We start from the raw sequence: 23013 nt of genomic DNA, 5'->3' as shown, positions 1-23013 counted from the left end.
CCAGCACTCCTCACTGTGGCTCCCTGTACCCACCCTGTGGCTCCCCACGTTTCTCCCTGCCACCCCCTGCTCTCCAGCCTGTGGGACTCCACACTCCTCACTGTGGCTCCCTGCACCGCAGGCCCTGGCCTGTGGCTTCTTAAACTCCTCCACGTGGCTCTCTGTACTCCAGCCTGCAGCTCCCCGCACTCTTCCCTGTGGCTTCCTGTACCCCTGCCTGTGGCATCCGCACAGTGCCGTAGCTGGAGATCATGGGGCTCCACAGCACTTTTATGGTGCCCTCAGATGTAAGCACTCTCAAGCAATGCCACCTGCCCCTACCCTATGGATATGCATTTATTGGGCAATGTACATTCTCATGCAGTCAACACTGCACATAGTTCATAGCAGGTGCTATGGCTGCCATGGCTATTGCTACGTCCCTGCTTCCCCACACCTCCCTGTGGCTCCCCACACTTCTTCCTGTGGCTCCCTATACTCCTGCCTGTGGCTCTTGAAACTTCCAACTATGGTTCTCTCCACACTCATGGGCAACTTGGCTGTGAATAGAAAGAAAAATACATTTTCACTCGGGGGGGTGATGGAGCTGGGCATTTCCAAAAGGCAGTCGGCAACAACTTGGTATGAAGTACTTTTGGACTTTTGGTTAATTTTAGTTCAGGTTTAATTCTTCAGCTTCTTTATAAAATATGGTAGGTAAAGATGCTGATTTCTGGTGAGGCGCCAGATTTTTCAGGTGTGTACTATTAAGTGTAGTCCTTCTCCTTCCAATGAGCATTTGTTTGTTTGTTTTATAGTATTATTTGTAAAAATTGCCCTTTTCATGTGAGGTAGCCTTAGTAAAAGTGTTTTTATATGAAACTTAGCTTGGGTTTATTTACTGCAAAGGTTAATAATAAAGCTAATTTCAGCTTAATTGCATTGTTTTTATTTACAGATAAAACACAGTGGACCATATTCACGACGTTTGGTAAAGCTGCCGTGAGCACACAACAATTTTACTGTGACTTATGCTGAAAAGGTAGTCTAATGCAGTTTAACATGCTACTTGCCTAGTTTGTGTTAAACTGCGTAAAAACTCTGAGGGCCCTTTCACACTGGTGCGGTGTGCTGCGGCAAATTGCCGCACTGCTACCACAGCCTAATGATACCCTATGGGTAAGTTCATACTTCCCATGTTGCGGTACCCTGAACCAGAAGTGCGCGATTTAACGCTAGCACATACCTAAGTTACTGCGCGGCTCCTGCGGCGATCTGTGTTGGCCCGGAAATCATGTTAGTCTATGACAACGCAGGCTTCTTGCATGCGTGGCAGCATATTTTTACAATACGCTTCCATGCACTGCCACATACCTGAAGCAAGAACTGACCGCAAGTGCGCGTCACTTCCTGCTTGGCCCAATGCCAGATAGGGAACACCATGTACTAACGCGGTGTTCCCTGAAGATCTGTCTTGTGCGGTGCGGCGGGTGCGATGCACAGTATCGCTACCGCCAATTTACAGTGTGAAACCACCCTAAGGAATGTGATTTGCACTAATTGCGCAGTACGTGCTATTTTGTCAGCTCAGAACATTGCTTAGTATGTTGTCCACATGGCAACTCTACCAAACTTCTGTGAATATGCCTTTGCCATACCCATGCCAAGCCCTGGCAAGCACCTGGCCTGTACACGGAAGCGGCTGACGGGTAGAATTTACCACCTTCAGCCTCCCGTGTGAAAGAGGCCTTACAAATACAGTTAGATGGATGTGTCCGGGTTTGTGGCAGCTCAATGGGCTAGCACATGTACCGAAAATGAGTATCAGTGGCTACTGCTAAGCTAATTAATAAGGGACCACTATAGTGAAAAAAGTAAGCCATTAAAATGTGACAGAACTGACAGGTCTTGGACTAGTTCAGTCTAACTGCCAAAATACTGTAGTAAGATACCAGACAGCCTCCTTGCTCACTTGCACACTATTTTAGCAGTTAGACTTAGCAAATGTCGTTCATGAAATGCTTTTAACCCTCCTGGCGGTTTGTCAAAATCCGCCAGGGGGCAGCAAATACGTTTTTGTTTTTTTTTAAAATTTTTTTTCTTCATGTAGCGAGACGAGGTCTCGCTACATGATAGCCGCTGCTCAGCGGCATCCCCCCAGCCCCTCCGATCGCCGCCGGCGATCGGAGATCAAGAGATCCCGTTCAATGAACAGGATCTCCTGGAGGGCTTCCCCCATCACCATGGCGACGGGGCGGGATGACGTCACCGACGTCATCGACATCGTGACGTCAAAGGGGACTCCGATCCACCCCACAGCGCTGCCTGGCACTGATTGGCCAGGCAGCGCACGGGATCTGTGGGGGGTGTGGCTGCGGCGACGCGTATACTGGCGGATCGGCGGGTAGCGGCGGCGATCGCGCACTGCACGCAGCTAGCAAAGTGCTAGCTGCGTGCAGCAAAAAAAAAATTATGCAAATCGGCCCAGCGGGGCCTGAGCGGTGCCTCCCGGCGGCATAGCCCATGCTCAGCACGGGCTTACCGCCAGGGAGGTTAAAGTAAAGAAAACCCTAAGGCCCCTTTTAGGCTGCTTTCCCAGTGGGACCTTACAGGCGCACGTTAGAGCAGCCAGTAACGCAGCCCAAATCACAGTAATGAAAAATTAATGGGCTGTTCACAGTACCCATGTTGCGTTGCATTGTAACGCTGCACGTTCTATGAAATTGCAGCATGCTGTATAACGCAATACGCGGTTTTAGCCGCGTTAGACTGTTTGCACATGCTCAGTAATGTTGTTTTATTGTTTTTTGTGTGCAGGAGAGGAGGAGGGGAGAGTCCCTATTTTGCCTAGCCACATGGCTAATTATTATTCACTGCACTGCAGTGCAGGTTCTCTTCCTGCTAGCAATGATTCATATAAATCATTCTCTGCCTGCTAGTAATGATTCATATGAATCATTCTCTGCCTGCTAGCAATGATTCATATGAATAATTCTTGGTTCCCTGCCTGCTAGCAATGATACATATGAATCATTCTCAGTTCTCTGCCTGCTAGCAATGATTCATATGAATCATTCTCTGCCTGCTAGTAATGATTCATATGAATCATTCTCTGCCTGCTAGTAATGATTCATATGAATCATTCTCTGCCTGCTAGCAATGATTCATATGAATCATTCTCGGTTCTCTGCCTGCTAGCAATGATTCATATGAATCATTGCCGGTTCTATCGAATGAAAACGGCGCACCAAGAGCCACATAACACGGCTCTGTAGCGTCCACCTTTAGCACCACCATGCAACGCACACTAACGCACACCAACTGATTAAGTGTAAACGAGCCCTTAGAATCCTCCTTGAGGATATTGACTAGTCCAAACTAGTTTTTTTTGCGCTGTAGTGGTCCTTTAAGCAATGTGGCAGATCCAAGACAATCTCATGGCAACAGTACTCCAAATAGAGTGGTGTTATTAGGGTGGAAAACAAGTGCAGGTTTTTCATGAGTTTTAAAAATTATGAATGAATTTTAAAGTGTTAAATTTGCAAGATTTGCAGCACTAATTATTATGTATTTATGTAGTGCATACTGGCTGTGTCTCAGAGGAGATCACAGTATAATCCCTACTATAGTCAGTCTAATAGTCAGTTTGGGTGGTGAAATCAGTAAACTTATCAATATGTTTTTGGGATGTGATAGGAAACCAGATGATCTCCATGGAAACAAGGGAAGTACATACAAACTCCATGCAGCTACTGACCTTGGCAAGATTTGACCCTGGAGCTCTAGTACTGCAGTTTTTTAAACAAAAGTAGGATGTCCCTTTAACACAAGCAGAGCCATTATCCACCTATACATTTCTAAGCTTGTCTGTCTCTGATATACAGTATATTCTGTACAAAGCACTGGAGATGTAAAAATAGCTGATTGACCTTGTAGTCTGTACTGCCCTCTAGTGTCCATCTGTCATTACTGCAGCACTCTGCAGTGAACTGCGTGGAATTCATGTGAATTATCTCGTCTCCAACTGCATCATGTGACACAACCTTTTTTTTGTTAACAGTACCTGGGGCATGTGGAGGTGGATGAGTCGCGAGGCATGCACGTATGTGAGGATGCTGTCAAGAAGCTCAAACTGGTGAGGAGATGAACTGCACAGTGAGACGCCCGCGCTTGTATTTATTTATTTATTTTGATAATGAGGAGAAAGGATTATGTGGGGTGCGAGGTACTGCCTGGGACTAGCCTAGGACAGCAGCACGGGGAGATTGTAAGCCATGGCGACTTGTCAGCTATCCTGTGTCTGTTAGCAGCAGTTCCTTTGAAGAACCTGATGTGACACCAGTGAATGTATTTGCATAAGCAGTGTGGGCTGCACAGAGGGAATTAGGAGGCAAGGAAATCTGCAGCTATGTGTTCTCTGAAGATAAGATGAAAGGCAGCCTGCGTATGAGGAATTAGGAAATGGCCAAAAATGGAACCAAAAGAGAGCAACTCTCTGGAATAAATATAATCTCGTGTACAGCGACGAGCAACGCACAACCCAGCAGCCAAACAACAATATGCTTCCCTCAGTATGCTGTGCTGACTGGATGTACTGTATATTATTCTTCCCCTGCAGCTGCTAAAGAAAAGTATTTGTTTCAGCAAGAAAGGACGGCTTCATTTTATTTCCTTTAAAACAGGAGAGTGGTTGGAGACCTGCAAATCCTTCCTTATTTTATAATACGAACACCTGTCACCCTTCAGACTTTTGTACTTTACCTGATAGGAAACTAGCTACAGCAGTCGCTGAGCCCTCCTTGAAATGTTAACTTCTAAACCATTCACCTTCCTTAACGTTTGATTGTCCACACTGCATATTGTTCCTCTGCAATCCTTCCCAGCGCTTACTGCATAAAAAGGAACTTTACCACAGGGAGAACAAACAAACTCCTTGCAGATAGTTCCCTGGCTGGGATTTGAACCGGGGACTCAGCGATGCAAGGTGAGAGTGCTAACCACTACACCACCATGCCTAGTGCTTTCCTCCTCCTTCCACCATATGGCTTCCCTCCAATTAAGCTTCCCTGGTGGTAATGCAAAGTGGGTAAACCACTTGGGGGCCAAATCTGACAGTTATGTGGGACACATTTGGCCCATGGATTGGCGTTTGCCATGTATGATTTAGTCCAAGTGGATCCTGGACCCGCAGTTAAATTGGTGAAGGGATTCTTGTTCTGAATATTTAATTGGGAGTCCAAGAAGTGCTCAGGTTAGGTGGCACAAAAAAAAGCACTTAGGCCTTCCAAACCTTACAAATGAAGGAACAACTCTATAAGCCACCGAGTGGTTAATTCAATCATAATGCCAGATAATGTCATGCCAGGCTCCAAGAAATCCTTGAAAATATTGTTACCTTAATCCATGTATGTGATAAAAATAAAAGCTTATATGTAGCTGTAACTGAGTGTGCACACAGACTGGAAGAAGGAAAGAGTGTGCAGTGCACAAGCAGTAAGTAGGGAACTGTCTTCCTTTCATTGTAACGTATTTCTGAGAAATGGAGATGGGTTCTGAGCTCTAATCTTGCATTTTTATGTTCTGTTTCTCTATCTAGCTCGGGAAGAAGTCGGTAAAAGCTATTTTATGGGTCTCTGCTGATGGCTTGCGGGTCGTCGATGAAAAAACAAAGGTGAGCAGAGTCTGCACAGAAATAATGTAGATCATGACAAAGCCTTTGGTCACAATTACTTTATGTAACAAAAACAAAAAACTCTCCCCTTCGGCACCAGTCCTGATCTCTTTGATCACAGTTAGTCATGTGATCTCCTAATCCCTTGCTAGCTCTTCTAGCTCCACCCACCTGCTGCAGCCATATGGAACGCTCGGACTCCACCGTAGGCAGGGCCGGGTCTATTAACAATTGGGACCCTGGGCAAAATTAACCAGTGACCCCCCAATAGATAGTCCCTGACCAAAAAAGCAGAAGTAGGGACCCTTTGTTGCAGCCAAATTTCCCCCAAGGACCCGACGGAACAACAGATAAGTTGGGGGAAGACACCTTGGGGGCCCCTACAGGCTCTGGGGCCTAGGGGCAATTGCCCCCTTTGCCTCTATTGTAGCGCGGGCCCTGGCAGTAGGATTCACCATTATGATGCCAATGACATTACAGTGGAGCTGGCCATGCATATACACATTGGCTTGCATGAAAATATTGTAAACCATCCATTCAAATGCAATAGCCTAGTATACGCTATATAGTTAAAATCATCATTTGAATGTGGTTAAATTATAATGATTTTTCACGTAGTTTTACTCTGCTATAGTTTTCCAGTGTTTCCAGACTACATTTTGTTTAAAAGTGAACCCGAGAGAGTGATGTGGAGGCAACCATATTTGATTTCTTTTAAGCAATACCAGTTTCCTGGTAGCCTTGCTGATCTATTTGGCTGCAGAAGTGTCCAGAAACAAGCATGCAGCTAATTTTGTCACTTCTGACAATATTGTCAGAAACGTCTGATTTGCTGCATGCTTGTTCAGGGGCTACGATGGAAAGTATTGGAGGAAAAGGATCATCAGGATAGCCAGGCAACTGGTATTGCTTTAAAGGAAATAAATGTGGCAGCCTCTGTATTCCTCTCACCTCGAGTTCACTTTAAAGGGAACCTGAGGTGAGAGTGACATGGAAGCTGCCATATTTATTTCCTTTTAAGCAATTTTAGTTGCCTGGCTGCCCTGCTGATCTTCTGGCATCATAGTGTCTGCATCAAAACCCTGGAACAAGCATATGGCTAAACCAGTAAAACCTGAATCAGCTGAGTCAGAGTACCTGATCTGCATGCTTGTTCAGGGTCTATGGCTAAATTATAAAGTCAGAGCATCAGTAGGATAGCCAGGCAATGCGCATTATTTAAAAGGAAACAAATACGTCAGCATCCATATTCTTCTCACTTCAGTTATCCTTTAAATGTTGAAAGGATAAGCAGTTTTGTAGCATAGAAAATTCAGATTTCTTGTACTTAGTTTCTTTTCTTAATATTTATTTTGACAGATAACTATAGAATTGCATTACAGGTTTATGCTAAGATTCACTTGGTGTGACAGGTTAGTGCCGGAGATGCGAAACTCATAAGGCCGGGTGCACACTAGACTTAAAGAGAAACTCCGACCAAGAATTGAACTTTATCCCACTCAGTAGCTGATACCCCCTTTTACATGAGAAATCTATTCCTTTTCACAAACAGACCATCAGAGGGCACTGTATGGCTGATATTGTGGTGAAACCCCTCCCACAAGAAGCTCTGAGGACCATGGTACTCCTGGCAGGTTCCTGTCTGTGAACCTTGTTGCATTGTGGGAAATAGCTGTTTACAGCTGTTTCCAACCGCCAAAAAAGCCTGCAGCAGCTACATAACCTGCCAACAGTAAAAATGTCATCATGTAATGTCACAATGTAAATCAGGGATTTAAAAGATTTTACAATAGGCAAACACTGACTAAATCATTTATACATAATAATTGTAAAAATGAAGCACTTTTTTTTATTACATTATTTTCACTGGAGTTCCTCTTTAAATTTGAAATGTTTTCCCAGAACAGGGAAAAGCAGATAAACGGGCACGTCGGCAGATTCTATGGTATCTGTAGGTTCCGTTTAGACATGTGTACATTGTCTCAGTTGCTGTAGCACAAAGCAAAGCCCTGTCCTGCATGATTTTGCTGGAAACTGCATATGCTAAGTATACCAATGGACACATTGGCCTCGATTCATAAAGCATTACCTCATGCGGTAATACTGAAAACAGCAGACTTTACCGACCACTTAGCAAAATGTCAATTCATAAAGGCGGTTACCGCATGAAAAGCTGACATTACCGACCAGGGAGATAAATTACCGACTTGGCTGCAGTTACCGACAACACATGTCAGTAAATTGTCAGCAAATGTCAATGCATAAAGCCTGCAACAAGCGGTAAGCCTGGCGGTAGTTACCGACACCTCTAGTGAGGCGATAACAAGTTACCGACAGCTCTGACAGCTCTGATGAATGCAAAAGTGCAGAGAGCCAAAGTCTGTTTGAGTCATCAGTGGAGAGAGCCAGAGAGCCCTCTGTGTGAATCATTTGAGCAGGCAGGGAAAGACTGTGTGACTCATCAGTCAGAGTCATCAGTGGAGAGAGCCGTCTGTGTGATTCATTTCTGCAGGGCAAAGAGAGAATCGAGACACTGCTCTACTCTACCGCTCAATGGGCTGCGGTAATTTACCGACCTCCAAGGGCAGCTGCGGAAATCTTTATGAATTAGCACACAGACCGGGAAAATACCGAGTGCGGTATTTTCCCGACAAGATTTTTTTATCGCACTGCTGTTTATGAATCGAGGCCATTGGCCTCAATTCATAAAGCATTACCTCATGCGGTAATGCTGAAAACAGCAGACTTTCCCGACCACTTAGCAATGTGTCAATTCATAAAGGCTGTTACCGCATAAAAAGCTGACATTACCGACCAGGGAGATAAATTACCGACTTTGCTGCAGTTACCTCCAACACATGTCAGTAAATTGTCAGCAAATGTCAATTCATAAAGCCTGCAACAGGCGGTAAGCCTGACGATAGTTACCGACATCTCTGGTGAGGCCTTAACAAGTTACCAACACCTCTCCTGAATGCAAAGTGCAGGGAGCCGAAGTCTGTTTGAGTCATCTGTGCAGAGAGCCTTCAGTGTGAGTCATTTGTGGAGTCATTTGTGCTGGCAGGAAAAGTCTGTGCGAGTCATCTGTCTGAGTCATCTGTGCCAGTCATTTGTGCAGGCAGGAAAAGTCTGTGCGAGTCATCTGTCTGAGTCATTTGTGGAGTTATTTGTGCAGGGCAAAAGAGAGAATCGCTACACTGCTCTACTCTACCGCTCAATGGGCTGCGGTAATTTACCGACTTTCAACGGCAGCTGGGGAAATCTTTATGAATTAGAACACAGACCGGGAAAATACCGAGTGCGGTATTTTCCCGACAAGATTTTTTTTACCGCACTGCTTTTTATGAATCGAGGCCAATGAGAGTCTGTAGAAATGAACTACATCTGTTCTCCATGCATATAAAAATTCACCTCAGACCCCCTCCCAAAATTCAGGTCTCCCTTGCTATCTGTTGTCCAAAAACATAGATGCAACAACATACTGTAAATGCACACTACTATAGACACCAAGGGATACAAAAACGGGTATATTGATAAACACGTTATTAAACATACATTACGTTATCTATGACCGTACAAGTTGTCAATCAGGCATGGTGAGGCCCTAGCCTAAGAGAGCATTTCAGTGCACTAGGTGGAGCTTTGCGTTAATTCCAAAGCAAGTGGACACATGCTGTTCACCTACTGTTTTTAAAGAAAGCAATACTGTTCTTTGTAGTATTTTAGTACAGGGCTTTTAATCTTCATTTAGTCAGCTACATAAAAAATACTAAGGGTCACAAGAAGGATAATGGCTTGTGTTAGGCATAGTTTTGAGGGTAAGGTTTAGTTTGGACATGGTTAATGGGTTCGGTTTTGAGTCTGTTGTCTGCTTTTTCTGACGTTGATCATGTGACACTCAGCAGCAGGAGTTAGCATACACACTCCTAGGAGTCCTGGTTCATCACGAGCCTGCTGGGAAATCTGTAACTCTGGGTGTTTCAAGTCCCACCCCATAGAGTGCCATTAATCCATGCCATGCACTGAGGAGGATCAACCAATCCGAAACAGTCTGTATGCATGTTGGATTAGTGTGGCTGTGTAATATTAACAAGCTGACACATCATTGCATTCCAGCAGTTCTGGAGGTGTGTTTAGCTTCTAGGGACAACAAAGGGATGGTTTGCATATTCAGCAGCAGAGCAGGATTATCCACCAGGCAATCTAGGCAGGGGCTTGGGGCCTAGTAAATGTTAAGGGGCCCACCTGTAACATTTTTACCTCTCTACACTTTAGCTTACCAAAAGAACCACAAGGGGGCCCAAAATCTGCTACCTTGCCTAGGGCCTCATTATATCTTAATCCATCTTTGTTCAGCAGTGATGCATTGTGGGACACCTTAGAGCTCACTCCAACCTGAATAATATCAAATACCTTCTGTTTTAAGAAGGCATAATTCTGTATTGCATAGGTTTGTATTACTATCCTTCTTCATGCAGGGGGCATTGCCTCACTTTTTGTGCCATCACATATCCATGACATACAGGAAACTGATTAGTCTGAAACCACAAGAAAACAAGATAAACACAAGAACTTTCCAGTCTCTTTGTAGCATTGTGTGTGTTATAAAACAGGTTCAGGATTGCTCATGTTCCCATCATCCTCTAGAAAGATCCAGGTGCAGTCACACCCCAGGCATGCATTAGTTAACCTCTCTTCTTTCTCTCAGGACCTCATTGTGGACCAGACCATAGAAAAGGTTTCATTCTGCGCTCCAGACCGCAATTTCGACAAGGCGTTTTCATATATCTGCCGGGATGGTACCACCCGCCGCTGGATCTGCCACTGCTTTATGGCCCTTAAAGACTCTGTAAGTGCGCCGTAATTGGACCAAATAAACATTCTTTTCTATATGGCTCTAAAACACATCTACATTATTGAAAGAATTATTTTTGTTAGAAGATAAACAATCATTACTTGTCTTGCTTTCCGAGAGCTATAGATGATTTAAAGTGTGTATTTATTATTTATTTATATAGCACCGACATCTTCCGCAGTCTGCGCTTAGTGGAAAGGCAGCCAGAGCTATTTCTGAATTGCAATAGTCCCATATTAACCTACCACGAGCCAGCAGAAACTACCAGAGTATTTTATTTATTTGTTTAGCTGTTGAGCTGTAGGGAAGTCCTGGAACAAAGAAACCGTACCGGATGAAGAAGTTAAAAACCACATAAATAATGCTCTTGTCAATGAAACATTGACGGGAGTTATTTAGAGACTCACAATGTATAAAAAAAGCCACACGCCACCAATTCAATATTCCTGCTCTGAATGAAGTACTAGGAGCAGTATTATTATTTATTTTATTTATATAGCACCAACATTTTACATAGTGCTGTACATAGTACAAAACACATTTTTGGAAGCATAGATACATGAGAAGATCATAACTTTTGTCCTCTTAGTCACCTCCTCTCACTCTCACATTCAGGACTTCTCATGAGTGGCCCCTCTCCTTTGAAATTCTCTCCCACAGCCTGTCAGTCAGGCTCTAAGCCTGGAAATCTTACATTGCATAATTGTTCATGATTCCGTTTGGGGCTGATTTAATTCACTTAGGTTATAATTAAATATCTTTTACAAGAAAGAAAATAAAGATTTTCTCAAGATTGTTACTGATGAGTGTACCTTGTATTTCCCTATATCACAAACAGGGGGAGCGCCTGAGTCACGCAGTAGGCTGTGCCTTTGCTGCTTGCCTGGAGCGGAAACAGAAGAGAGAGAAAGAATGCGGAGTCACTGCATCCTTTGATGCCAGCCGGACCAGCTTTGCCCGTGAAGGATCCTTCCGTGTCTCCTCTACGTCTGGCCAGAGCGACCGAGAAGAGGCATTGCGGCAGGTTCAGGAAAAGAAGAAAGGTAGGAATGGTCAGTGATCTTCAGTGACTGTTACATGTCTAGTTAAAGAATGCTGAAGTCCAAATTAAAGATGAAATGAGTTTCCCTATTAGGGATATGTGGGGGCGGAGCCCCTGTAGTAAACAACATGGCCACCTCTGCTAGTGCCCATTGTGACCCTGACCCCATTCATTACACAGAAATGCATGTAGCAATGCACTGGCACAATGTACCGCAGCACAATGCATTTACTTAGAATGTCTTGTGTATTGGACACAATATTGTGTACCGTACTGCTTGTTGTGTGAATAAGCCCAAAGCCTTCTGAAGAAAGCTTATTGGCTGAAAGCTTATGTCATCATCTTTATATAGGATCAGCATCCTTGCAATGAACATACCTACCAACATTTTGAGATAGGAAAGAGGGACACTTAAGCCACGCCTTTGCCACACCCCTAGACACACCCCTAGTCATGCATAATATAAAGATTTTATAACAAAAATATGTTGTTTTATGCCACACTAATCCTTTCTATCCTGGGTCATTTCCCTTCATATTAACATTTGAAAATAAGAAATGTATTAATTTAAAGGATGGGAAAGTTGAGAATCAAACATATTTTTCAATACAAATAATATTTATAGAAATCTGTACATCAGTCCTGAAAGAGGCACAAATGAGGAGGAGAGAGGGACAAAGGGACAGGGTTCCCTAAGAGAGACTGTCCCTCCAAAAGAGGGACAGTTGGGAACTATGCAATAAACCTTGTGATGTCCTGTTGTAATCAATGCATCTTATTGACTCTTATTTATGTTTGCAAAAAATCTATGTATCTCCTTTTGATATCCAAATGTATGCAAGCTTGTACAGGTGAAAGTCGAAAAATTAGAATATTGTGCAAACGTTCATTTACAGTATATCAGTAATTCAACTTAAAAGGTGAAACTAATATATGAAATAGACTTATTACATGCAACGCGAGATATTTCAAGCCATTATTTGTTATAATTTTGATGATTATGGCTTCCAGCTTATGAGAACCTCAAAATCTAAATCTCAGACTATTAGAAAATTATGAAAATGTCCAATATTCTAGGCTCAAAGTGTTAGACTTTAATTAGCTAATTCATCCAAAACACCTGCAAAGGGTTCCTGAGCCTTCAAGAGGAACTGTCGCAAAAATCCTAAAATTGAAAAAACATACAAATAAGTACATTTCTTCCAGAGCAAAATGAGCCATAAATTACTTTTAGGCTACTTACACACTAAGCCGTTGCGTTTTAGGGGACATTATGGTCGCATAAGTGCTCCTAACGCAACGTATGGTGGTGTTGAAGTTGGACGTCAGATTGAGCCGCGTTATGCAGCTCTCAAAGCAGCCGCTCCAGGTTAGTGATAGGAAGTCCGGATCTTTTTAAGGATTCGGATCATTTGAATCGGATCATTGAAAAGACCCGGATCTTTGAACCGAATCATTTTACTAGGGAAGCAGACTGGGTGAAATGACTAGCAGGACAGGACTTTCCCTGCACTGTACATTCTGTATGTTCTTGTTTCTTCCAGATAGACATCCACTGTGAACCGAATCTTTCATTGTGATGATCCGGATGATTCGACTCACAAAAAAGATCCAGATCAAATGAACGATTAGTTCATGATCCGGACAACACTACAGTCCTACCATGAGTCTCTGCAGTGCAGTGAATATTAATTAGTCATGTGGCTGGCCTCAGAGAAGGAGGGGAGACCTCCTCCTCCAACATTACTGAGCTGTTCGCGGTCACGTCCATTCATTCCAGGCATTGCGATTGGGTAGAGGACCGCTCGGTCCTCTTCCCCAATCACGGAACGCGGTGATCCGACGGTAAACTGCGGCGGGAGCAGTGCGCACACGTGCGGATTGGCGGCGGGAGCGAGCGACTTATTAAAACGTCCTGTTGCCGTTAACAGGGTAAAATAGGACGGTTTAATAAGTCAGATTGTTGTTAATAGGTTAAATGGTGTCAGTCTGGTTCAGAATTACTGACATAAATGAATATAGAGTCTAAAGAAGGCTTATGGGCTGAAAGCTTACTCTTTTTCTTTTAAGCTAGCCTAGTATATAGTCCTGCCAAGTATCCAGAGAGGAGCTTGCAATCTAATACCTACTATAGTCATAACATAATATCCCTACTATAGTTTAAGGCCCAGACTAATTAACTTATTAGTAAAAAGATTGCTGTATTTTAAACCTGAAAATATACTGCATTTTGTCTTTAATCCCCTTGCCATTCCAATTATTGCGGCAAGGGGGCAGCGCAGTACTTTTTTTTTTTAAATCATGTAGCTAGCCTAGCGGGAGTCCCGATCCACCCCTCAGCGCTGCCTGGCACTGATTGGCCAGGCTGCGCAAGGGGCCTGGGGGTGGAAGGGGGGCGCGCCACGGGTAGCGGCGAATCGGCGGCGAGCGAGTTATGCACGCAACTAGCAAAGTGCAATAAAAAAATTTGTGAAAATCGGCCCAGCGGGGCCTGAGCAATCCTCCTGCGCAGGTTACCCCGAGCTCATCTCGGGATAACCGGCAAGGGGTATCTACGCTCCTTTTATCACCCTTTCCCCACCAGGAGCGTAGATACACGCACTCCCCGCCGCTGTCCGCGCTCGTGCACGCCGCTGCCCACTCGTCCAGAGATCAATGAACAGGAAAAACTGTTCCCGTTTGTTGATCTAAGCCCCCCAGCAATGATCGGCTGCTTCTATGAGAAGCTGCGCTATCATTGTGAAAAAAAAAAAACGTTTCCCAGCCTCACTAAACTTCCTGTAAGCATACTTCCTACGCTTACAGGCCGCATGAACAAAAAATTACTGTGGCCATCTTGTGGCCAAAAAGTAAAACTACGTTCAAAAACATTTTTCATATATAAATACATTATTTTACATTATAAATTAACTCATTAACTCCCACACTCCCCAATTTTCTTTTTTTTTTGTAAAAAAAATACATAAATAGTTACCTTAGGGACTGAACTCTTTAAATATTTATGTCAAGAGGGTATAACACTGTTACTTTATAAACTATGGGCTTGTAATTAGGGATGGACGCATAACTGAAAAAAATGCACCTTTATTTCCAAATAAAATATTGGCGCCAAACATTGTGATAGGGACATAATTTAAACGGTGTAATAACCAGGACAAATGGGCAAATACGTTTCATGGATTTTAATTACAGTAGCATGCATTATTTAAAAACTATAATGGCCAAAAACTGAAAAATAATGATTTATTTCCCACATTTTTTCCTATTTTTCCATTAAAACACAATTAGAATAAAATAATTCTTGGCATTATGTCCCACCTAAAGAAAGCCTAATTGGTGGCGAAAAAAACAAGATATAGTTCATTTAATTGCGATAAGTAATGATAAAGTTATAGATGAATGAATGGAAGGAGCCTTGAAAGGTGAAATCTGCTCTGGTGCTCAAGGGGTAAAACCCCTCTGTTGTGAAGTGGTTAAAGAACTGTTAATATGTATTACCAACACTAGATGGCGCTTGTTAGCTTTTATCTTGTGTTTGATTTAGGTTTTCGCATGTGTACCATTATCCAATATGCCTCCAAACACCTGCACCATCTAAATAAAAAAAAACAAAAAAACACTTGAATGAAAAAACCTCTAAAATTTCATTGCACTTTACATAGATGGTATTACAGCCCATTTAATGTGAACCTTAAGTGAAAACAAAGTGAGGAGATAAACAATTGAAAAAAGCAGAGTGTGGATTCTAAACTGCAGCAGTCAGAGCCCTTTCACACTGGGGCTGTGGGGTAAATTAACTGCACCCCTCCACAGCCTAATGAAAGTCTATGGGGCAGTTCACACTCCCCATGTTGCGGTACACTGCGCCCGGAAGTGCCTTATCTAATGCGCGGACATACCTACATTACCCTGCAGCGACCTGCGTCAGCCTGGAAGTCATGTAAGTCTATGGCAACGCACGTGTACTTAAAAAACTTGCGCTATGGGAAAAAGAGAAAAGCTTTCTTATTGGCCGCAACCGGCAATGACAGGGTGACTATCAGCCAATGAAGCTGGTCTAGGAAGCGGCGAATGAACTTTGCAAAATCCCCGTGCGTAACGGGTCATGTGATGTAGGGGAGGGAGATTAAAGCGTTCCCTCGCTCCTACTGGCCCAAGCCCCTGATGAGTCATAGGACGAAACTAGTTGGGCGTGGCCTAAGGAGCGAGGAACGCTGACAAGAGCTCGATGGATACTTTTTGATATGCGCATTTGAATCTACCTGTTTGTAAGTGCACTACTTTTATGCTTTTTAAATAAAGAAGGTTTTACACTATTTCTGGCCCTCTTTGAGTCCTAGGGCAATATTACTGTATGGAGAAAGTCTGATGTCATCAACAAAGTGATTACTGCTGGTCTGTGCTGGGTCAGCCAGGCAATACGGTGAGAGGCTTTATTGATCTCTGGTGGAGGAGCACTGGGTGCCGCTGTGTGAATAGGGTGCACTGGTGGAGTGATATACCCTCATTATACAGTATCACACTATTGGAGTTTCTCTCTTCTTATGATCGGAGCGACTAGGTGAAAGACATCCTGATTATCGAGGAGTGACTGGCTGGGCCAAAAGTGTTGTGGGCTGATCCTGAGAGGGACAGCTGGCATTTCTGGTGAGCGTATATATAACTGCTTGTGGCAAGAAAGGTGCAAAGTGCCGTCCTTGATAAAACTTGGAGGAAGATATATGGGACTTTTTGCTTGTTTTTAATAGCATATGATATGCTGAATTTTTCAGAGTGTATAAGTGTTATTTGTACCGATATTTCACTATTATTATTCAAACTGTAGAGCGCCCTGTTTACACCTCATATATTTACTTAAAAAACCCGCCACAGTTTTTTGCTTTGCGCATGTGCGGAAGCATATTTTAGCAATACGCTTGCGCGCACGTCATCATTCAGCCAACAGGAAGTGAGCATCACTTCCTGCTTGGCCGTACGCCAGATGGGGATAACTGCATACTTACACGGTAATCCCCAAAGGCCTGTTCAGGGGCTGCATCGCAACGCTGCTGCCAACAAGCAGTGTTAAGCCAGCCTGAGGGACTGATGCATGGTACAAATAAAGCTATATTATTGAATGAATTATCTCATAAGTTTATTTTCACTTGAGTGTCACTTTAGGGATGACAAGATAATATTTATATGATAACTTTATTATTACATTATGGCTATACTGTAGAGTCTTCCTGTACATTAGTTTGCTGCTTTTATACTGAGGACCTGAGTGTTACTATCTTGTGTGTCTCTCACAGGTGAAGGAACTCAGAGCCAGTCGTCCAACTCATCTTCTCTAACGGCATCACCTAATACAGGATTACCAGCCTCATCGGAGCACTCCTCTCCCATGCAGGGGGCGTCGGTCCCATCGGAGAAGGCGGAGACCGGGGGCCAGCATGCCATCCCACGCAGGCACGCACCCATAGAACAGCTGGTGAGGCAAGGGTCCTTCCGAGGCTTCCCTGCCCTCAGCCAAAAGAACTCCCCCTTTAAACGTCAGCTGTCCTTGAGGCTTAATGAGCTTCCATCCACTCTGCAACGCAAGACAAATTTCCAGGATAAGGGTCAAGGTGAGTATGGAAGAGAAAGTGATCAGCTTGTCTGAAAGTCACTGCATCACTCATATCTTAGACATAGCTGCACCATACATACACATACACCATTCAGCAATACCATTAACACCACTGTGAAGTGAGTAACATTATCCCATGACAATGACACTTTTCAAGGGGCAGCAAGTGGGCACTTAAAAGTGATATGCTGGTAGCAGGAAATATGAGCAAACGTTGTGTGACTCAGAGAGCCAAAGTATGATGGCTACACAAATTGATCAGAGCATCACCAGAGTAGTAGATCTTGGGAGTCGTCAGTATGCAGTTCTTACTAATGACTAAAAGTGGTCCAAGGAAGAGCAGGGGAACTAGCAACAGGGTCATGGGCACCCCAGGATAATTGCTGGGCATGGGGAGTGACAGGCTAACCCAGGCATGGGCAAACTTGGCCCTCCAGCTGTTACGGAACTACAAGTCCCACAATGCATTTGCCTTTGAGTCATGACTGTGGCTGTCAGACTCCTGCAATGCATTGTGGGACAGTTCCATAACAGCTGGAGGGCCGAGTTTGCCCATGCCTGGGCTAACCTGTCTAGTTGGATCCAGCTGAAGAGAAGTTGTAGCAAAAACTGCTGAGAAACTTAGATGCTGTACATACGTGTCATCAGCCTGATGTAGAGGGACAACGAGTGCGTACAACAGAGCGGTTTCGGGCAGGTGTTGTGCATCACTGAAGATTCAACATGCCGGATCTTTAGCGATCGTAGTTGCACCGCTGTACCCATGCTGGTCTGACCGCCCAAATCTTGGCCATGGCAGTTGTTATCGTCCGCCACGGACGATTTTAGGCCAGCGTGGCTATGGGCTTTCAGATAAAAGGCTGTCACTCCCAATATTTACAGTTTGCTTCTGAGTGTAGCCTGTATTTCCATACTTGGCATTTGAAGATGTGCAGATAAGATTAGTACACAAATGAGTAGTGCAACCAGGGAGAAGTGAGGGAACATTTCAGAAGCAGTGGGAAACGTTTAGAAATACATTCTTCAAACATGGATCTATAACTATAGACACAGTGTTGTGAGGTGGCATGGCTATATTATAAAGTGGGGCCACAATGATTAATGCAAATATTTTACATTGTTGATTACTATCCTATTTTAAGTTATTTTAGCCATACTTGAAGCCCCACCCAAGCCTAAAATTGAAGGCAGATTCTAATAGCAAATGATTAGTTCACATAATGTATAGGAACAAAATGTTTAATGGGCCAAATATACTTGCCACAGCAGAGTCCAGAATGGAGAATTTGCCTTATTGGATTAAGTTGGACTTTCTTTAGTTTTCTTGTGTATTAGGAAGTGAAAAGTTAAAAGGAAACAAATGCTGGTTACCGATTGTAGATAGAAGTCTGCTGTTCAGAATAGCTGCATACCCTAGGCCTAGGTGAAACACTGCGCCATTGCTTAGATATAGGCACTGTGTAGAAAGTAAGGGCAAGGCTGAACAAAGCTCTGCACAGCAGCATTTAGTCGAAAAAATAATTATTTGCCTTATATCGCTTTGTGACATTGAGGCTAAAGCTGCTTATATTTTGGTCTGAACTAATTGGAAGTGGATCAGAATCCTTCTTTGGTATTTATGTCTGTCTCTGTGTTTAGGCGGTTTCTCCTATGTTTCTTCTCAGTCCTTTCCTATGAGGATCGACTGGGGGCTGATAATAGCGCCATTACACTTCTCCACCTCTGCAGTGGATTTTCCATGGGATTATTTTAACAATGCGTTAAGAGAAGTGGAATGGGAAGCCCAGATCATGGCAATGCCCTATGTGTCACCTAGACAGGAAGTGAATGGAAGTAACAGAAAACTGAGCAGACCTACATTTTCCACTCTATCCACAATATAAAAATGTAGTGGTTGTGATGCAGTACACATTTTAATTGTATCAAAAATGGATTACAAAACATATAAATGGCAATGTGGTTCTGTGATTTAATCCAAGCTTATTTCTCTCAGTCCCAGAGATGGAGCCCACAGGACCTCCTGACCCAGATGGAATTACTGACCTGTGCAACCAGATCAATACCTCCTTCAACAAATCTGAAGACCCCTTTGTGAATGGGAACGGCACAAATACTCCACCTAATTCAGTTGCTCTTCCTCCACCTCCTCCACGGCAGATGACACAGAGTGAGTATGTGGTCTCACACACCAAACCCAACTTGCTGCCCTTTAGTAGAGACATGGATAGGTCTGACAAATTGGTGTCATCTGAGACCTTTGCCTCCATCACTCTATCCTTCAGTGTATAAAGGGTGTGTCTATCACACTGCTCTTCAGAGGAGATATGGTTGTGTCCATCACACTTCCCTCTAGTGAAAACACTAATGTATCCATCACACTCTGCTTTAGTGGAGATATGTATGTATGTGTCTGTCACACGGTCTTTCTGTGGAAACATGTAAGTGTCCATCACACTGACTTCCAGGAGACGTGTATGTGTCCATCACTCAGCCCTTCAATGGAGACATGTATGTGTCTATCACATTGCCCTTCAGTGGAGACATGTATGTGTCCATCACTCAGCCCTTCAATGGAGACATGTATGTGTCTATCACACTCCCCTTCAGTGGAGACATGTATGTGTCCATTACACAACTCTTTGAAGTAAACATGTATGTGGCCATCACACTGCCTTCTAGTGTAGAAACATATCTTCCTTGGACGTGAGTCAAACAAAATTATCATTTGTGATAATTTCAGGCTGCAGTCTGTAGAGTGTCCAGGTGTCCTCTCATATCCTACCTCTTCAGGGAGTCACCAGGTTGGAAAATCCTCAGTTGACTATTATTAAATTTCTATCTCGCTTCTTCACCATCTCTCTCTGCTCTCCCACTTATGGTAGAGGTACCAAAAGAAATAGACTCCAATAACTTCAACTCCTAAGGGTAATGTTTGACATTTTATTTAAGCCACATATTACTTCATTAATTGCTTTCTGCTTCTTCCATCTCAAAATTCTATCCTTAATACGTCTCTTCTTCGCACAAGAAACTAATAACATGTTTGTGCATGCCCTAATTATTTGTCGACTGCTTGCAACATTTTGATTTTAGCCAACCATGAAATGGACTAGCACCTATCCAGTCCCTGCTGAACTTTGTAGCCCGTAACATCCACTTCTCCTCCAGCCCCTCTGATGCTACCTGTCCGTCTCTTCCAATTACACCACTTGCTGACAGTTACCCAAAGGACCCAGTTCAACTGAGACGGGTGGTTTCCGGGAGCGCTCTTACAGCCATGTAGTGTTTGCTTTGTGCACTGCCATAGATGTAATGTTATTACGACTATAGCGGCACAGCAGGATTTTCAGTATAATTGGAGTGCCGTCAATAGCTGAACCCTGAATTGTTTTACTCCGAGTTTCAACGACTCAGAGGCAAATAGTATTTAACGTTGCCCAGAATTTCACCGGCAGCAGGGTGAGTCGCCATTCGGCTCACCCTGTGCCCAACTGACCAGGCAGTGGAATAATACAAACGTGTTCAAGCCCCTAGCCCTATCATACAAAGCTCTACATAAGTTGTCACCGCCATACATTTCCTTAATAATCTCTGGATTTGATCTTAACCAGAACTTTCACCTGTTTCCTGAAACCCTCTGGTCCACTAGCCTGGTCACTTCCTCTTCATTCTCACATCCAAGACTTCTTAAGAGTAACGCCTATCTTTTGAAAATCTTTTCCTCCGCTTGTCCATCATGTTTAGAGCCAGGAAACCTTCAAATGCACCCTTAATATGCACCTCTTCAGACAAGCTTATAATTTCTCATAGTAGGATGTTGAGACTCACTGCCTCATCCACTAGCCCCTTCATCTCCTCACCTAATGTCTTCTCCTCGCTACCATCTCTAGATTGTAAGCCTACAAGACCAGCGTCCTCCCTCTGGTGTTTCCTGTTTCTAGTCTGTACTTCATCTGTCAAGTGAACATGTTACTGGTATTGCTGATGTTTTAAACCTCACATGAACTATGTATGTATTTTGTGTTTTGCGTTGCTGGATGTTCTGACGGTACTGAGTACCTTTTCATATTAGCAGTGCCATTCACCCCCACTTCTTTTAGTACTGAACGACTAACTAATGTATCTTTGGTCTCTAATAGTGTCTATTTTATTTTCTGTACAGTACTACGGAAGTTGATGGTGTTCTATAATTTAAATACTAATAATAAATGCCTATGCTCCTGTGTGACATAATGCTGCACCCATGACCAACAGTACATTGTTGCCCATGCATGGCATGCAGTTATTGGCCAACCCAACTCCAGATTGTAGCCTAGCGAGATGCTCCACAGAGATACTGAATGGCAGTTTGGCACCTTTGTTTTGTGTCTTGCAAGCTTTGGAGAATTCCTGCAGTATAAATCCTGGCAAAGATCTATTTTGAACAGTAAAATGGTGCTGTTAAGCTATGTATAAGGGTCGGCATAACACAATGAATCTGTGTCTTTTAGGCATGCCAGCATGGCCAGATCAAGCAGTCACCGGTTCAACCCCTACTAACTTCCAAATGGGCCACCGTCGTACCCCATCTGAGGCAGAACGCTGGCTGGAAGAGGTGGCAAAAGCAGCCAAGGCCCAACAGCAGCAACAACAACAGCAACATCATCATGAGCCTCTTCCACAACCTATGGTGGCTGTCCCAATGGCAGTACCAACTGCAATACAGGCTTATCCTGTTTCATATGATGCCACCCCTGCCCCTGTTGGTATGTTTATTGCTCCTCACATGCAGACTGCTTATATTCCTGTGGGTACTTATGCCCAACCAATGGTCAACAGTATGCCATATCCTACGCCAAGTGTCCCTGTGGTAGGCATCACCCCATCTCAGATGGTGGCCAATGTTTTCTGTTCTGCTACTCAAGTACCATCATCCAACCTGGCTAATAAAACTAACCCATTCCCTCAGAGTATGATGCACTCTTCCTCCACAAGCAGCCAGAGCCCTGTCCCAAACCACTCCCACCAATCAGGACCAAAGTCAAACAGTACGGCCAATGGTTCTTGGCCTCCAGATCCCAGCCAACTTAGACTTGCCTCCACAGCACAGGAAGTAGACCAGTTTGAAGCTCAGTGGGCAGCACTGGAATCCAAGTCTCAGCAACGTTTGGCCAACCCTTTTTCCAATGAACTGCAGAAGACTTTTCAGATAGAATTGTAGCCATCATCCCGTCCTGTCATCTTCACCTAAACTTTGTTCAGGAACTACTGCAGTAAGCAGGCCATACCACAGATCTGTGTCTTCAAGGGCTCGCGATCGGGTGGTCAGGAGAAGCTGCAGATCATCTATCCCCACTGACGACATCTGTACTGATGGATATGAACAGTAGCCTTGTATGTTAACCAAATAGCAGCTTCTACAGTTATTATAGCAGGGGTTGATAAGATGGATGTTGGATGTGAATTATTTCGGAAAGGTGGTTTTGGTGGGAACAGAGTTAAAGGAAACACAATCTGGGCAAATGCAAGAGCGTTATAACAGCTTCTCTTTGTAAGAGGGTTAGGGTAGGTTAAGATGAAGGTTTGAGGTAAGTTGTCTTGAAGGGCTGAGAAGGATGAAACTAAGATGGCGCAGATGTCCTACAGATGAATGCAATATTAGACACCACATTAGACCTGCCCCTTCTTTATTTCATAGCTCATCCACGTGGTGCTATTTTGGTTCTTTATCCAGGGTATCAACTTACTTTTTTATTATTTTTTTTATTTATTTTTGTGTATATATAGTGGGTTTCATTTAAATTATGCCTCTTAAAGGGAACCCAGGCGAGAGGGATATGGAGGCTGCCATATTTATTTTCTTCTAAACAATGCCAGTT

At 43.7% G+C, this 23013-nt stretch overlaps 1 protein-coding gene across 5 annotated transcripts in view; it reads left to right on the top strand.

Moving 5' to 3' along the window:
• NUMBL (NUMB like endocytic adaptor protein) overlaps nucleotides 1–22581 on the top strand; it is a 131740-nt gene extending 109159 nt beyond the window's left edge. For all 5 annotated transcript variants that reach the window (XM_068250784.1, XM_068250781.1, XM_068250782.1 and 2 more), the window contains 7 exons: nucleotides 4040–4114; nucleotides 5576–5650; nucleotides 10359–10499; nucleotides 11344–11557; nucleotides 16839–17153; nucleotides 19149–19322; nucleotides 21646–22581. In XM_068250784.1, coding sequence (XP_068106885.1) covers nucleotides 4040–4114; nucleotides 5576–5650; nucleotides 10359–10499; nucleotides 11344–11557; nucleotides 16839–17153; nucleotides 19149–19322; nucleotides 21646–22355 — 1704 coding nt within the window. In that variant the 3' untranslated portion in view covers nucleotides 22356–22581. The remainder of the gene's footprint in view (nucleotides 1–4039; nucleotides 4115–5575; nucleotides 5651–10358; nucleotides 10500–11343; nucleotides 11558–16838; nucleotides 17154–19148; nucleotides 19323–21645) is intronic.
• Nucleotides 22582–23013: the final 432 nt, after the last annotated feature.

This window comes from Hyperolius riggenbachi, chromosome 8 (assembly GCF_040937935.1).
Source record: "Hyperolius riggenbachi isolate aHypRig1 chromosome 8, aHypRig1.pri, whole genome shotgun sequence".
Lineage (NCBI taxonomy): Eukaryota > Metazoa > Chordata > Amphibia > Anura > Hyperoliidae > Hyperolius > Hyperolius riggenbachi.
This window is presented reverse-complemented; position numbering and strand designations above follow the sequence as displayed.